This window comes from Melampsora larici-populina (genome assembly GCF_000204055.1).
Source record: "Melampsora larici-populina 98AG31 unplaced genomic scaffold MELLAscaffold_52, whole genome shotgun sequence".
In the NCBI taxonomy this organism is placed as follows: Eukaryota; Fungi; Basidiomycota; class Pucciniomycetes; order Pucciniales; family Melampsoraceae; genus Melampsora; species Melampsora laricis-populina.
Window position 1 is genome coordinate 434,435 of NW_006768816.1, and position 17,622 is coordinate 452,056.

Sequence of the window (17,622 nt, forward strand, 5' to 3'; positions counted from 1 at the left end):
TCATGGCGATAAGAGACTTGTTTTCCGGTTATTGATTTGATTTGAGGAAAGGATAGCCGGAAGGAGAGAGATTGAAAGCGTTCGTGACTGTTCGTGACTGATCGTGATGAGGAAATGCGGAACTATCTGTCCAATCCTCAAGAAGGACACTACACTTCGATCTGAAAGTCAAAAAAATTCGAGTTTTTGACTTTCAGAATAAAATCCTGTGGTTACACATCTTCTCAAAAGTCTGCCGATAGTTATTACAACGGCTGTACTTATACAACATCTTCTTGATCTTGGAGCTCCAAGTTGACCAATAGTGATGATGATCCAAGATCTAATCCTCAAACATCGCACGAGCTTTCTATGAGTCATATATGCGTCAAGTTGATCAACCGGCTCGACTTTTGAAGTCGCGTTACAAATACGTGACGATTTAGTATAATCATCAATCGAAAGATCAAATCATGAAGTGTTTGAAAAAAAATTACCCACTGAACTTGATTTGATTTGGAGTAATAGATTGAATACTAGTGCAGGTAAAGCTAAATGGAGTGTGTTTAGACATTATGTCAAGGTCAAGTTATCTCACCATTATCTCCCTGATAAAGTGAAAGTACTTTGGAAATTGTCGAAAAAAAGTTTACAAATACCCTCATACTACGTTGGATCTTTCCTACCAAGAACAAATTGTAAAACCAATCCTTCGTCAGTTTTGAAATCATTGCAAAAGAGTATTGTCAGCAGGACTGTTGTTTGCCTGTTGACCGGATGACCACAGTCGAGACAGAGGATGCAACAGGTAGCAACCGACCTTTCAGCAGTGGGTTATGACCCATGATTACATGGTTTGTGAGGGGCCTGACAGTCAGGTGTCAGTGTCAGGGCCGGACAGTCACGGCTCTCCCGGTGGCTGCGACCTCTGAGGGACTTAGTTAAGTTTGAAAAGAGGCTGGAAATTTTCCTTCACCAGTATCACTGGAGCCATTTTAACTCTGATTTTTCACCTTTCAGTCTTCATTTAGTTATCCTAGGAAAATGGCAGAATTAACTCACCCTTCTGTCCAAGGTTGGTGTTCATATCAGATCCTCGGAAGACACCTCAAAAGATGAAGCGCGATGCTGATGTTATCCTCGTTGCTCGCTTACAGACGGCTGGTTCAAGGAAGAAAGTCCGCTATGGCCTGGACAAGCTATGTCTTTACAAGTACGCCCGATTTCTTACTTATTCGATCCGGATCCTGAAAGCTAATCATTTTTATTGTCGATCAGGTGAAGAAAATTCTTCATGTGGAGAAGAGTAAGTTCCAAGACGTCCTTGTTTTCGAGTCGGTGGCCCATGGAAACGTTCTAGTGCTTGATGGCGCAATCCAATGCGTGGAGAACGATGAGTTTAGGTTAGCATCCATTTCTGACTGAGCTGCCAGGAGCGATTTCGCGATCACTGAATCAACCATCTTGGCGTGCAACACTTGATAGTTATCAGGAAATGATTGCGCATATACCCCTCAACTCTCATCCGAACCCGGAGCATGTCTTAGTAATTGGTGGTGGAGACGGTGGTGTATTACGAGAAGTTTTGAAGCATCCTTCTGTCAAAACCGCTGTGCTGTGTGATATCGATGAAGCAGTTCCCCGAGTTTCGAAAGATTACCTTCCACACATGGCTGCCGGCTTTAACGATCCTCGGGTGACCCTCTTCATCGGAGATGGCTTCCAGTTCTTGAGAGATCAAGTCGGAAAATTTGATGTCATCATCACCGATAGGTATTCTCCCATTTCTTCAAATCAATCATACACTCTTGGCTTACGCGACTTTGTCCACTCATAGTTCTGATCCAAACGAAGGTCCAGCGCAAACATTGTTTGGAATGCCATATTTCCAACTTTTGAAAAATGCCTTGAGACCAAATGGTTCGATTTCAACCCAGGGAGAGTGCATCTGGTTGCACTTACCACTCATCCACTCGTTGATCAAAGGATCAAAGGACCTTTTCCCACAAGTCGAATACGCTTACACTTCGATTCCGACTTACCCCAGTGGAACCATCGGCTTCGTCGTGTGCTCTCTGGATAAAGACCGAAACCTAAAAAAGCCACTCCGACAGGTCCGCAACACTCGATACTACAACAAGCGCGTACATGAGGCTGCATTTGTTTTACCCGAGTTCGCTCGTGCTACCATCGCTGCTGCTAAAGTTGGGGAAGCTCCTCCTGCTCATCAGAGCACGGTTCCTGCCGTCATCACACCCGCGAAAAAGAAAATCCTCCTCCTTGGGTCTGGTTTTGTTGCTCAACCCGCTGCCGATTACATCCTTCGCCGATCTGACAACGAATTGACGATTGCCTGTCGTACATTGGCAACTGCCAAGTCTCTTGCGGAAGAATTAGTCAGAGACGCCAATTACATCTCGCTTGACATCACGGATACTGCTGCGTTGGACCGAGCGGTGTCGGAGCACGACTTGATCATCTCTTTGATTCCATATATACATCATGCAAGCGTCATCAAGAGCGCAATCAAATACAAGAAGAATGTTGTCACCACAAGCTACGTCAGCCCGGCGATGAGAGCCTTAGATCAGGAGGCTCAGCAAGCTGGCATCACAGTACTCAACGAGATTGGACTTGACCCCGGAATCGATCACTTGTACGCTGTCAAGACGATTGATGAAGTTCATCAAAAGGGTGGCAAAGTCACAGGCTTCATCTCCTACTGTGGTGGTCTACCTGCTCCTGAGAGCTCGAACAACCCATTAGGATACAAGTTCTCCTGGTCATCAAGAGGAGTCCTCTTAGCTCTCTTGAATTCTGCTAAGCTTTATTCCAAGGGCAAACTCATCGAGGTTGCAGGTCAAGATTTGATGAACCACGCAAACCCTTACTTTATTTCACCGGCGTTTGCTTTTGTGGCTTATCCCAATCGAGATTCGACACCATTCAGAGAATTCTACGCTATTCCTGAAGCCGAGACTGTTGTTCGTGGAACGATGAGATATCAAGGATTCCCAGCTTTCATTAAGACTTTGGTTGATATTGGGTTCCTCAATGAAGCTGACCAAGCTTACTTGAAGCCTGATGCCCAAATCACTTGGAATGAGGTCACCGCTCGAGTTCTCGGAGCTTCTGATTCAAATGAGAACACATTGATCGAGGCCATCAAAGCTAAAACCACCTTCCCCACCGAAAGTGAGGCAGAGCGAATTTTATCCGGTTTACGATGGATCGGAGTCTTTGGTCAAGAAAAGGTCATTGCACGTCGAAGTATCTTAGACACTCTCTGTGCTACATTAGAGCAAAAGATGGCTTATGGAAAAGGAGAGCGTGATATGGTAATGCTTCAACACAAATTTGAAATCCAACTCAAGGATGGATCTAAGGTCAGTTCAATGGATAGCTATCTGAAATTTAGAGATGTTGATTTTTGATGTTATCGGTTTTTCACAATAGCAAACTCGAACCTCGACCCTTCTTGAATATGGTGCACCATTCCACACCGGGGAGGGACCTTCAGCAATGGTGAGTGACTATCAAACATCTTCTTTCAATGAACCGTATTGACCAGGCACGTTTTGGAATCTAGGCCAAATTGGTCGGTGTGCCTTGTGGAATTGCCGTCCAATTAATCTTGGATGGCGTTATCAACAAGCGCGGAATTTTGGCACCATATACCCGTGATATCGTAGACCCACTCCTAGCAGAGGTTGAAAAGGAAGGTATCACTATGATTGAAGCCATCCTATAAGACCAAACTGGTCAATCAATTGCCATATATATCTCATCGATTGTGAATAAGGGTTTTTTCCATATATATCTTCATCTCTTGCAAGATACCTTGTTGACTAGATTGTGTTAGTGAAACGCGTACTTTGTAGCTCACTCACTTACCAATTCCAACAAATATATGTGAGCTTCACATGTGTCAAAGATGATGCATTGTACTTGCTCCTTTTTTTCTTGTTTACGAATATTTGAAAGCTTTTTTGACGAATCAGACATGATTGACAAGGTAGAAGGCTGATACCTAAGGCTAAGTTGAATCATCAATATAGGCTTGTATAGCTTTGAACTCAGATCCTTTGCATTTCTAAAGAGTTGAAATATGAACATATCAGTTTGATATAGGTATGCACTTCTGATGAGTTTGTTCGAACCCAAGAAGATGTATTTCTAAGATTATCTAAAACATCGTGTTTCTGTCCACCATCTTTACAAAATAAAACCCTTGGTAATTTTGTTTACTTTACAGGGTTTCCTTGAAGCTTTTCTGCGTAGCTAAAATCGAATTCTATACTTTGAATCAAGCTCAAGTATTTGACAACTTGTAATACTTGAGCTGTACATCTGATAGCTAGATTGCAAGCCCGGACGTCATCATCTTCTCTACTTCTCTCTCAAGAATCAATTAGTTTATATTTCGACTGTTTTGAGGAACGCGCCCTATCTGTCTACGGTTACATCATACCCCAGCTTTAAAATCTTTTTGGGGGTGGTGAAGGGTCATAATCAGAGCCGACAATATATATCTACAAACCAATGCGAGATCAAACTAAGTAAACTACAAATTTGATCGTCGCGAAGAAGGGACCTTCAAAAAGTTTTGAAAGACTAAAATCCTAAAATGTACTAGTTATGACGAAAGAAATTACAAATGAGGAGATCATTCCCCTACTTTCTCAAAGAAAGACTTTCAAGAGACCCACCAAAAACATAAGGCAAGTTACAAATTAAATCAAGATCTTGAAACACAACTTCAGATCTTTGGAAGATGAAATGAAATCAGTAAAGGGAACGGGATTTCAAAGTAAGTCTTCTTACGAAGGATTGAAGTCTAAATTATTTGGATTGAGATGAGTACATAGTGTATTGTATATGATACATATTTATCCATCATGAGAGACTATGAAATTCTATTTGGTGTTCGATATCCTGTCTTACATTGGTCAATCCACCAGCGAGCGGATCAAGAGTGGCCGTACGTTTACACAAATGAATCAGATCTTATTCATATCAATCTGGAAAAGTCAGGGATTTGTTTTGCTATAGAGGAATGAGAGATGTTTCATAATGAAATTGTTCGAAGTCTATCTTCAATCTGACTCTGAGCCAATACTTGTTAAACTGGAATTCAAGTAGGGCATTTTGAACGTCCAAACATATTTGATTCGTGAATCAGATGATGGAAAAATGTTTGACAATAAGAGATCTACAGTTTTCTTTTCTTCTTTTACTTCTCCAGAAAAATAATCAAATACGTAGAAAGTTTAAACAAGCCAAATACGAATTACCTGACATCATACATCCTAGCACTTGATCTTTTGGATTTGTTTTTCTTGCTAAATGAGAGAATGTTAATCCAACTTAAGTAAATAATCTAACATAACGATTCTGGCTCATGATGGACAGAAGGGTAAGGATTCAAGACACGAAATGATAAAGAGTCTTAGACATGAATACACGCTTGAGATGAAATAAATCGGATCTCTATCACCCGAATTTAGATTCTTAAACTCATATACCAGATTCATGTAGACTAGTTGTACCGTTATCTGCAAGGATAGATAAATGTAAGTATGCTGTACTTACATAAACAGTTCAAGAATCAGTTGGAGCGCTTGGATCGACATTCGATTCGATATGAAAATGAATTCCTTTTCAGTACACATGCTTGGTGAGATGGTTTGTGTGTGTACAAATACTTCAGGTATATGATATGATATCATTCGAGTGATATACAGTCGTTTGCAAAAAGCTTGCCACAATTTCACCGCCAAATAGCTCGAGTTTTGCGGGCAGATTTTGGCAAGCTTTTTGAAAACGACTGTACCTTTGCAATCTCAGTCGTTCAGGGTGAGATTATTCAAGGTTTATATGTCGTCATGAAATAGCTGGTACCTCTAACATCTCTTTTTCCGGCGCAGAAAAGCTTCATGAGCTTGGGTATTACATATTTGAGAACTGGTTTTAATGGTATCCTGTCTAGATGGTTGGAATTGAGATTGAGGATTGTGATATATGTTGAATGATGAGGATGAAGAAGATATGATATCTCTAGGACTACAAAAATCAAATCATCACATTGACTTGATTTGACTTGCTTCCTCTTGATGATAGTACACCATTTGTATCACTTTGTTCAGATCGTTAATTAGGAAATGGGAATCAGAGTACATATGTTGACGGCTGACTTGTTGTGATCCATCCATCCTTGACGGTTTCATTTATTGTTATTCGAGCCTTTCTTCTTACTAGACTGTTGTTAACCTACCACATATCCATCACGCTTCTTTCCTTCAAATTAAATATGTGAGTTTGAGGTAGTTGAGGTTGAGGTTATTGATGACGGTGTAGCTAGCTGACTTTTCAATCATCTCAACCAATTCCCAATACAAATATTGTTTTTTTTCTCCAGACTGTTAACCTGATCTGAGCTGGGATCCTCACTCAAGTCCGTCGTCAATCTTATCACGCACTGGAAGGTACTTACCCGGCTGACTGACTATCATCCTCCTCCTAATGGTCTCCTACCGCCCATGAATTTAGCCACCCCGGATCAGTTGGCTACCTCTATCAGATTGATGACCTGTTACCCCGTCATTGTCATCCGCTAGTATCATTGAATTCTTACTATCGCCCAGTGATTTGGTATAAATTCTAGTCAATCGGCTTATCCTCTGCCTCCCACTCTTCTTAATCATCTTCAACTACCATACACCTTACAATATTGTTCCCACTCCATTATCAGTCTTCAGCCTACTCCTGCTTGAGCTATTTTGTACATTCTAGTGATCTGATTTGATTCTTAGGATACAAGCAAAATACAATTATATACTTCCTCCTTTCGAGCGTATCTCTCACGCTTCCATACCAGATCTCATAACCTTCTACAATATCTTCATTCTCGATATCATCATTGATTCGAGTATTTCTCTTTGCCACTCCCTCAACTAAAACAACGAAGCTTTCGCTTGCCATCCAGGTCTCTTCGTCAAACCCACGCTCTAGGCCCCTTTGGCCCACTGATTTACGCTTCCTCTCTCTCACTCGGGGCTAATCAATCTTTCTCCGCTTCGAAGCTTTCGAGAGGTAAAGGTCTGTATCACATTTGTTCTATATCATCACAGCCATTCCAAAAAACCTTTAGATCAGATAAAGTTCCTTCATCGCGGTGGTGGACTATTGACGCGATGTATATGTTCTTATTTCGCCTTCGGATGTTTTTCTTGTTTGTTTATATCCAGGATTACTTTGTTCTCCTCCAATCTGTTTGCTTTCCCCTCGCGGTCTTGCCTTTTATCCCAGCAAATTCTTCTACATCATCATCTCAACTATCAAGAAGAATCGCTTTCAATATCAATAAGAACAATCGCTGTTCTATAGCCCTCTTTCATCATCCTTTGTGATACTGAGCTTCAATTCTTCAAGGAAGAAAGCAACCACCCGTCGATCAAACAAAGCAAGTTCGTTGAGTGGTAAAACGCGGCACCCCACACACTTATACACCCACACACAGCGACTTACATCAGTTTAGCTCAAGTTGTCCACCGTACTTTTTTTCGATTACTCTCAACTTATTCGTAAAGCTTTGTACTTCACCTCGATTGGATTCTTTTACCATCTCAAGAAAAGCTGTTTGTACGTGATAGTGGATAGAGTTCCCCAGGTCAGTGCGCTCCTCTGTTTGGGTCTTTTGCGATATCATCCCGGTTCGCTTCCCATAAAATCGCTCAGGTGTGATACCCATAGAGGGCTGTTATTAAACATCACCCTTCTGCATCCTTCTCTCTCCCATTTACCTCCCTTCACATCTCACTCTGAAGTCTTTGTGGATAACATTCGCGTTCAACCATCTTGCCCTTCTCTCATCTCAAAAAACGGCTTCACCGGATAGCCTCTTACTACCCTTTTTTTAGATCATCGCCGTTGCCGATCTTCAACGGGCCTCTGTTCTCTCTCTTTCTCTGTCTATCTGTCTATCTCTCCATCTCTCTGTTATCATATTCTTTTCTCAGCAAGTTCAAAAAAGACTCTCTTTCTCTGATTCTTATTTCCTTTCGTCATTTTCTCAGTGCTTTGCATATTGCATTTTTCCTCTTTCTTTGGGATTTTATTTTTTATTGTCTTTCGGAGCGGTCATATAGCCCAAAGCTGCTTCTTTGTTATAAAGAAACCCATCCCAAAAACTCCCTCTCTTTGATCATATCCCCGACTAGACTTATACCCGCACGAATCATTTACTTCTTTCTTGTTTACGGTTAAATCTGCTTTCATTGTCTTGCCTCACGCTTGAGAACAATCAACCGCGTCTTAGTCTTGGTCTTCCTTCTCAGTTCTTGTTTTTCTTTGTCCTTGTTTTGTTGTTTTCTTAGCTGTGTATTGACTTTTTATTCGCGCTCTCTTTCACTTTATCAAAAAAAATCGTCACGTCAAACGCTGAAACGCTTAAACGCCCTTTTTATACTTTTGATTATCACATCACATCTCATCGGGATTTATTCATCATGGGATCTAATGACCAACAACACGAAAATACTATCTCTTTGGATGATTTTCTTGTCTCTATGAATCCGGACGACTCACAAAATTCCGACTCGCACGATGATTTTGATTACGCTAGACAATTGGCACTTGAATCAAATCCATTTGAATCAGAAATTGCGGATCATTCGATCCAACGTACGCCAGACTCGGCCGATAGCTTTTTTTCTGCAAATTCACATCTTGACGTGAGTAATTGAAAGGCTAGGGTTATGATTGGCCCAGCATTATACCAACCGAGCAATTGCTGATGATCTACCAATTTTCTTTCTTAGTCTTCGTTGGAAATGATGAGTGGACCCGCGCTAGCTTTGGAGCCACCTACACCTATTGAATACCGATTTCAGACTCCAACTATCTCTGCTTCTGCACGCGCTCTTAGCCGACTCCAGACTGATTTCAATAGCATCATACAAGCGCCTTACCAACATCAGTCATTTGAACCTGCTCGCCTTCTTGACCCAGCTTGCGGCGGTGCACAGTCGTCTCCTATCAGTCCGCAACCCGGCTTATTCAGTCCTTCTACGTACTCAGATGAAGCATCCTTCATGAGCCCTTTGAGCTATGGCGCGCCCATCGCCCGACGTCAGCAAGGTCATCATCGTGATCTGTCTGCTGCTTCATCCCTCGGTAGCTCAAGCTCGAGTCTACAATTTGATTTCCCTCAAGCCATTGACCCTAGTGCACTTGCCCCACCACTCTTGCCTTCCTCAACTACGCATATCATCTCTCCGTTCATCAATCAAACTGTCGAGCAGGGCCCCGATGGCTCATTTACAGGAAGATACCAACGTCCACTCACTTCAACCGGAAGACCTTCACATGCTCGTAAAACCCCGCCTGGTCATGTCAAACGTCCTAGGAACGCTTTCATCCTTTTCAGATCTCACGCTTGCGCTGCCAATCTAATTCCACCTACCGTAGAAAAAGATCATAGACAAATCAGTAGGATTGTAAGTCATATGTGGAAAAACTTACCAGCTGAAGAGAAAGGGCGATGGGAACGTGAAGCAGAACAGGAGAAAGAATTACATAGAAAATTACATCCTGATTATCGTTACAAACCAGTTTATCGTAAAGATGGACCAGCAAAGAAAAAAATATCTACCGGTAGACGTAAAGCTGCGAATCGAAAATCACCTGTTTCAGAAACTTCACCTAATTCAATGATAGAAGAAACAGAAGAAACATTACTTCAAAGAGAACAAGAAAGAAATGAAGCATTGAGATGCGAAGTAGTAGCAAGGATTGTGATGGAAACTAAACTATCAGGTATTTCAATGGAAGAAGGACAAATGGAAGCAAGAGTTTCTGAAGAGATTCAAAACGTGAGACGAAAGGATCCTCAAGCTGATAAGATGGTAGTAGAAAAACGATTACCTCCATCACTTTTACCCCGTCGTAAGTCTAGAGCTATCAGTGCTCCTCCACCACCTAGTCCAATCAGGCCTATGCACGTTCACGATGTAGTCTATAACCCGAAATCTAGAGGAAGTCGAGGTAAGCGATTTGTTACATCTTTCAAAGTTAAATCACCGCTTGTACATTCTCATTCATGCTTTGTATCTCTATCATCAATAGAACTTTCGCCTGATTTCCCAAAACCTCGAGGAAACGACTCAACTTCTTCAAATGGTTTATCCGAACAACCTTCACCATACTGGGCTACACCCATGTATATTCCAGATGAAGATTATCCATCAGCGTTTGATTATACTACTTTAGCAGATCTAAGTGGCTACGAGTTTGGATCGAATGGTGTTTATTTAGATGGTAGTCAAATGGACCTTAGTGGCTTTGATCCTTCAATCAATCATTTTTCTCCTCGTAGACCTTCTGTGATGTTAACTGGTTTAGGTGAATTTCCATTAATGCCTGTTGATACTTCTTCACCTACTTATGGACCTACAGATGATCTACCAGGTATGTGAAACACTTTAATAAATCTATATGGATTCCAATGATTTTATCTTTTATTTCGAATCACATCCACTAACTTGGTAACCACATTTGGTTTTTTTTGTAGAGCATCCGATCTCTGGACTTACCCTAGCTTTACCAGCAGATGAAAACGCTTTAGTTCAATTTCAAAACCCATTTGAAAGGAATCAATCTCAACCTCAAAATCAAAATCAACATCTAGCATCGTTGGAAAATGAAATTAAATCAACTAAACCTACCTATGTTTTCTTATCACGTGATCAAGCCCTCAATGAGGGATTGGTTGATCAGATCAGATCTGCTGGATTCGGTGTAACTTATGAAGCTTGATGACCAAAACCCGAATCTCCTCTTCCCTTCTTGATCGCTACTACTTTGACGAAAAATAACTTGAATGCGTTAGAAACTTAGATTACTTAGATGTTTTGGGAGCTTGTTTTTGTAAGGAAAAGAGTATCATTTTTCAAGTCTCGTTTTAGGGGTTGTCTGTACCTTTTTTGATTCTTACTTTTCTCATCTTTTTCATATGTATTCACAGATTTTATAAAGTCCTTTTTTGTAAGACCTGAAGTTGAGATTGTTTTCTTATATATATATATACTTATATTATTGAGGTGTATTTTTTCATAGATATATCTCATACTTTGGATTGGTTTCTTTTTTTTATTCCAAAAAAAATCTTATCGTTACTGTTTTCTCATTCTTTCAATGCACATAGCCCATTTTATTTTTATTTTTTTGGGGTTTTATTTCAAGGTTTTATTTAAAGTTTGAAGAAGATAGGATTAAATATTATAAAAATATACATTTTCTAATTTTATTTATTTCAAAAATCAATGATTAGTAAATCGATTGATGAATGTTTTCTTTTCAAGAAAATAGTCAATGAGTCCCATCTACACTTAATTAGAGGAAACTTTTCCAGCTTTCAATGAAAAGCCCCAAGCGTGCGTTTACAATCTGATTTATCACTGGCAGTAAGTAGACCCGCTCGGGCGGGGCGGTGCTGCTGTTGTAAAACACATCCGGCCGCATGGTCCTGGGTGAAAGTTTTGCATCTGTTTTGCTGAATCAATTGCGCTTGAAAGTGTTCAACTTGGAGCTTGTGGGGTTTTGCAAAAAAATGGATCGCCTTTGAGCAGATGGGAGAGAAGTACAACAAAATATATGTTTTCGTTCTACCAGGGCACACACAAACCCATGGCAACCGATAGTTGGGATACATTTTCGCACCTCTTTATCATGTCGGATGGATGTTCTACTTATGATATTTGTTCCTTTGCTAAATAGTCAAATAATATCGTCTTGAATTTTGAACCAGCTTGTTTCACGATAACTCAAATAATGTAATTTGCATCATAGAAATGTAGAAGACGGAAGAGAAACCAGAGGGGCCGGTAGGACAACAATGAGGCAGCAAAAGCAAGCGGTTTATAGATTGTTGAGTTTATGCAGATTACAGAAAAAGAACTGATAACGGAATGGCCTCGTCGTTTATTCCATTTGAACCCAGGCAAAATCAGACATCAAGAGTATCATTGTGAATATAAAATCAGACATGGTATTCTCCTTGACAGCTACTTCATCTCCCAACTGCGAATCACGGTGTTTGGCTAATTCCATTTGATAATCGGGGGCTGTCTTTTATCCCCTTGCTTGCAATGATCGCAACCTGAAGGGAGTTACAAAACGTCAGTCAGCTGAAATTTACTTTCTGAAAGAAGACGGAAGTTGCAAATTTCATAGCTTGGAATATCATAATTCATGCCGTTAAGTTGCACTCAAGTATGGTAAGGATTCAAAGGAACTGAGCTTGTTACTAACTTGGACTGTGGGATTAGAACATCAGAAGTATAAGTCTTTGTTGTTACATTAGCACCCATTTAATGGAATGAGACTTACAATGTTTCTGGTAGGATGGCATTGCAAAATAGGCTTTGTGGTTGATCAGGAGCTGTAGAACAACCTACATACGCGATTCTCAGAAATTTTGTACTTGGAAAGAAAATGATTAAATTAGGATAACCTACCAAATCCATAAGGCTTTCCTTCAAGGGTGAGGCTTTCATAATTTTGGCAATCTCCGTTTAGTATGACTCCTGGCGTGTCTTGAGTTGGGATTTTCATGCCTTTCGGAACGAATGTTTTTGCCTTGACGCAGTATTGTCCCTCTGATTCGCGGCAAATGAATATAGTTCAGCCAAGAAAACGTGAAGGAGGCTCTTGAGACTTACTGGAATTGTGTCTATCACAGCTATCACAGTCGTTGATGAAGCCGTCGGTAGAAACACAACCTGATCCGAGACCTCATACCCAGTTAGATTGCTTATTTCAAAAAAGTCTTCCTTTCTTTCAGTGAGTTTACTCACGATCACGAATACCCCTCCATTTTACCCACCCGCGAAACTCTTCGACGCAGGTAATATTTTTCCCGGAGATGACGGTGATCGTAGACATGAATTGTATCACCAACAGCAGGAAAGAAAAATTGGGATTCATCGTTTTTGACTTGTCGGAGAGATACGAGGAGAAAGACCTTAGAAAGAATTCAGGATGAGTACCAATCAAGTAATCTGCAATGAGTTTCAAATTCAAAGTCGAATTAAAGAAAAGGGCAGATGGATTGGGACGTCTGAAAATCAAGATCTTTCCGCATGATCTTGGACTGTTTATATAGCCAGCTGCCAAACGATTTCCGGCTCGAAATCGGCCAGAATCGGCGTTGGAAAAACTGTCTGACTCGTGCACAACGAGATCCGAAGAAGCAGGCCGAGGTAGAAGGAGGTTCGAAGAATCTGACAGTGGGGCAGGAAGAAGAAGCCTCCCAACCAAAGACAAAAATTTATCATACTCAAGATAACTTCGTAGAAATTAAACAGTTCTATATATTTCAAGTACCGGTAAATCACTTCTTATTCGGAATTGTGTCCGACTGCTGTAGGGATTTAAAGCTAAATCAGTGTCACATCATGGCCTACGAGTAAGCTTGCTGCTTAGCCCTCTTGCGCGTTCGCCGCGCCCTCGCAGCCTGTGATAATTTTGGGCGGTGGCTGCGTTTGTCCTTCAACGAGGCTGGAAGGAGATGGAAGAGATGGAGCAAACTTGCCTTAAGCTTGGAACCCCCCACCTCCCCCCACCCAAAGCCGAATGTAGGCTGTGTTCAGGACCTACTGGGACTGAATTATAGTTGTAGATCTTTGATTCAGATAGTTCTTATTTTAAAGCCCGCCCTCCCTCTCCTTTTTTCTGTTAAAAAATAGTTAGTGGTTATTTTTGATTTATGTTTGGTGTGAATAGTCATTTTCTATATTCTTTAAAAATCAACAAAAAAAATGTGCACATGTGTGTGTTTTAGTGTAGGATTTTTTTTATTCTTGGCAGATTTTTAGAATTTTATAGTGTTTATGTACATATGTGTCTTTAGATGTTTTTACATCTTTTGTTTATGTTTGTGCCTGCACAGTTTTATCTTTTTTGTTGTATGAGCCGCTAGCCACCCCGCAGGGTGTTGATTGTTTTCACTACACAAAATGTAATCTTTACCTGGCGGTAAAGAAAACTACTGACATATAAAAGTCCTGAGGCAACAGGAAGAGAGCTAAAAATCTGAAAAAATATGCACCTTGTTCCTAGATGTTAGAGCGTCATGATGAGTATTTTTTTGTATTTTACACACGGACATTGGTTAATGTACTAACAATAAAGGCTGAGAATCATCAAAAACCCACCTGTAACAATACCTGAAATTTGGCCCTTGATTTTGAAGACAGGATTTTGAAATCTTCAAACATCAATAACTTTTGCAGTTCTGAATCAAATCACTCGATTTGAAGTGCATTAAAAAGGTGAGCCTTTCCTCTACATTTTTCACTCAGACATCACATCTGTAGCTGGTCTCAAAAAGATCCTACAGAGATATTCATGCAGAACTGTTTGAACATATGTAGAGTGTTTAAATGACTAGATAGCACCTTACTAACATTATGAAGTGTGAAGGAGAATAGTTCAGCTTTTGAATGAACCAAAAATCGAGTTACTTGGAGCAGAATTGCAAAAGTTATTGAAGTTTTCAGACCACAAAATATTGTCTTCATACTCATGACCCAAATTTCAGGTATTGTTACATGTGAGTTTTTGATGATTTTCAGCGTTTATTGTTAGTACATAAACCAATATCTGCGTGTAAAATACAAAAAAATACTCATCATGACGCCCCAACATCTAGGAACAAGGTGCATAATTTTTCAGATTTTTAGCTCTCTTCCTGTTGCCTCAGGACTTTTCTATGTCAGTAGTTTTCTTTACCGCCCGGTAAAGATTACATTTGGTGTAGTGTTTGGATATGACAGTATTTTATCCCTTTGGGGAAAGTTGTTTCAGAACTTTGAGTTATGTTCTTTGAGATTTTTGTAAGTGCCATAAATGACATTTCCAAAAGAAAAAAAAGCAAAAGTTGTTAAAAGAGTTGGAAATTTTTTTTAGGAGGAACCAATCAAGGAACGGCTGTACTACCATAGCACTACATAACCCCATAACATACTGTAATCAATACTCATACTCCTTCCTTACTCCCCCCCAATTAAGAGGAACCCAACATAAAACTTCCCTCAACTTATGAAACAAATTTATAAAATCAAAAAATACCAAAGAAATTCAAATGAAGAATTTTCAAAACAAAAAAGAGAAAAGAGAAAAGAGAAACAGAAAGAAAGATACAGATAAAGAACATGAGGAACCTAAATCCTCAACATCAACCCCACACTTGCCCCTGAACAGAGACAACCAGGACTCCTTTAGGTAAAGATTTTTGCCACAGCAAACCTGAACAAGCAAAACAAAAGATCTTGTGCTCACAGGCAGGGCCATGGTGTTGTTGCAAAACAATGGGGGAGAGGTAGAGCCTGTGGCAGTGCATACAATGGAAGGAACTTACTTGCACACAGCAATCCCTTACCTCTTCAACAACAGTCTGCTGATGTGTCCGTCTGGGAAAGCACCCAAGGATTATTGGAAATGGGATATGGATATCCACTGGAAAAGAACTTCTTCTGTATAGACTTTGATTGTTGGGTTTTGACAAGGCACGGGGAATAACCCTTGTCCATGTTGCAGGAGCCTAAGGGACAGCCCCCGGTTACCAAATAACCGGATGTGCCAAGCCTGAGGGTTTGTGCCTGAGGCACAGGCGGTTAGGTGACAAATCACGCAGAGCCTCAAAGGCACCTCACAGACCTTTGTACTCTCCACCTATCGCTCCTCAGGTATTCTCCCCCTTCACAATCTGAGAAACACTTTCCTCTCCAAAGCCTTTTTCCTGATCCGTCTTTCCTGTTCTGCCTCTCCCTTAGCTCAGTGCTCTAGGGTCACATTCTGCTCCTTTTTCAAACCCACGTTCCTCTGGAATCTCCCACCCGCACAAGGTTTGATCGGAGCTCCTTCCCCCCACTCTCTGTCTCACCCCCGGCTGTCAGACGTCTGACAGCATTGGCCTTCAAGGTGAGCTTGCAACCCTCTTGTCGGAGAGAGTCTGCAAGTCCCCTCGTCAGGAAGGCCCGGGGTCTAGGGGTTCACCCACCTTGGGTAAGCCTCACTCTACGCCCCCCGCGTAGAGCAAGTCTTACCCATCCAACTCAATACCCACAGTGACAGAGTTGTGTCCCAATCTCACAACCACCTGTGCTTGTGGTTTGAGATTTCAGGAAGCTCCTGATCCCCCTACACTCTCCAAGAAAGAGTGGATACAGCAATACCGCAACCGTCCTCTTGAATGAGCGCAAGCAGAGCGGTTTTGGCATCCGCTCAAACCTCCGCTAACCAGAGCGGAGGCTGCACACCGTGCTCCGAGAAGAGGAAAGTCCTGAGCGGAGCATATCGCTCCGCTCAGAGCCGGGGCTCGAGTCTCTTTTTTATGGTTTTTTTTAGACTTTTCAGGTCTTTTGTAGTGATGAGCGCCGCAATATAGTGTTGTGCGCCGCACACTGGTGTTGCACTACGCACACCGAAGTAAGAAAAAAATAAAAAAGAGCAATATTGTGCGTAGTGAGATTGAGCGCAGCACTGCGCTCCGCTCCCAAAATAGGTCGAAAACCTGAGCGGAGCGTAGTGGTTGCGGTGTTGGATATAGTGACAGCTGTGTTTCATAGTTACCAAAGCATCATGGGTAGTATATGTAGTGACGAAATGAGGAAGAACTGTTTTTACTCTGTTTTGTAGTCATATAAACATTGCATAGTAGTTTTTTTGTCTGACCAAAGATTAGATTTCAGCAAAACTGGATTAAATAAAACCTGCAAAGAAATCAAAACCACAGGACAACAAGCAAAATAACAAGTATGACAATATCAAAGATTACTTTGGATCTCCTTATCAAGGCGGGAATGATGTGAGTATACTGAATCAGCATGATTCAGTATCCCACATCTCTCTCTAGATGATCCGGCTCAATATGACTGACATGTAACTTTCTTACCTAGGCGAACGACAGACCGTGGAATTCGTATGATTGCAAATGGTGTGGTGAACATGTTCGAGGAGGCGGCAGTTCTCCTACAAACATGTTAGCCCATCGCGATGGTTCTAAACAAGCTGGGAAATCTGGTCGGCCAAGTTGCAAGAAACGGCATGTGGCCATATCTGCTGGTTGTAAACTTCCCCCGACAGTGGCTGAAGAACGTGAACAAGCTCGTCAACAACAAGAAACGATTTCCACCGCCCAGACGACCATCGATCTTTATGTTCAAAAAGGCTCTTCTCGGTTCTCAAACACCATTTTGAACCAAATGGTAGGCTTGTGGGCTGTGAGAACTTCTCAACCTTGGGCGCGAATCGAGGATGAGGCTCTTCGTGCCTGCTTTTGTTTCGCAAATCCCTCGGCTCAGCTCTTTGGACGTACCTGGTTAGCTGGTTTTGCTCACAAGGCATATCTTGGGATGCGAGCCTCTGTGCTATCTGATTTACAAGTGCGTATTTAAGTTTGGTTTCGTTTTGAATGTATTTTTAATTTTTATAACTTATATTTGATATTGGATTCATTTTAGGCTAATGATTCCAAATTCGGTCTCATACTCGATGCGTGGACTTCACCCCGCAACAAATACGGCTTTATCTCAGCGTCGCTTACATACATCAACGATCAATGGAAGTTTATCACACGACACC

At 41.2% G+C, this 17,622-nt stretch overlaps 3 protein-coding genes across 3 annotated transcripts; 2 read left to right on the forward strand and 1 right to left on the reverse strand.

Annotated features, from left to right (window-relative positions):
- Nucleotides 1-961: 961 nt before the first annotated feature.
- On the forward strand, nucleotides 962-3,728 carry MELLADRAFT_73077 (uncharacterized protein; the record flags this gene model as incomplete). The annotated part of the gene is made up of 5 exons (XM_007415576.1): nucleotides 962-1,054; nucleotides 1,137-1,192; nucleotides 1,258-1,382; nucleotides 1,465-1,752; nucleotides 1,817-3,728. 5 exons carry the CDS (start codon nucleotides 1,024-1,026, stop codon nucleotides 3,411-3,413), a joined length of 2,097 nt encoding a protein of 698 aa, XP_007415638.1.
- Nucleotides 3,729-8,486: 4,758 nt separating this feature from the next.
- MELLADRAFT_111305 (uncharacterized protein) lies at nucleotides 8,487-10,794 on the forward strand (the record flags this gene model as incomplete). The annotated part of the gene is made up of 4 exons (XM_007415577.1): nucleotides 8,487-8,711; nucleotides 8,799-10,023; nucleotides 10,105-10,446; nucleotides 10,550-10,794. 4 exons carry the CDS (start codon nucleotides 8,487-8,489, stop codon nucleotides 10,792-10,794), a joined length of 2,037 nt encoding a protein of 678 aa, XP_007415639.1.
- A 1,283-nt stretch (nucleotides 10,795-12,077) lies between these two features.
- Nucleotides 12,078-12,963, reverse strand: MELLADRAFT_123599 (uncharacterized protein; the record flags this gene model as incomplete). The annotated part of the gene is made up of 6 exons (XM_007415626.1): nucleotides 12,078-12,136; nucleotides 12,289-12,293; nucleotides 12,367-12,430; nucleotides 12,495-12,635; nucleotides 12,699-12,758; nucleotides 12,834-12,963. 6 exons carry the CDS (start codon nucleotides 12,961-12,963, stop codon nucleotides 12,078-12,080), a joined length of 459 nt encoding a protein of 152 aa, XP_007415688.1.
- Nucleotides 12,964-17,622: the final 4,659 nt, after the last annotated feature.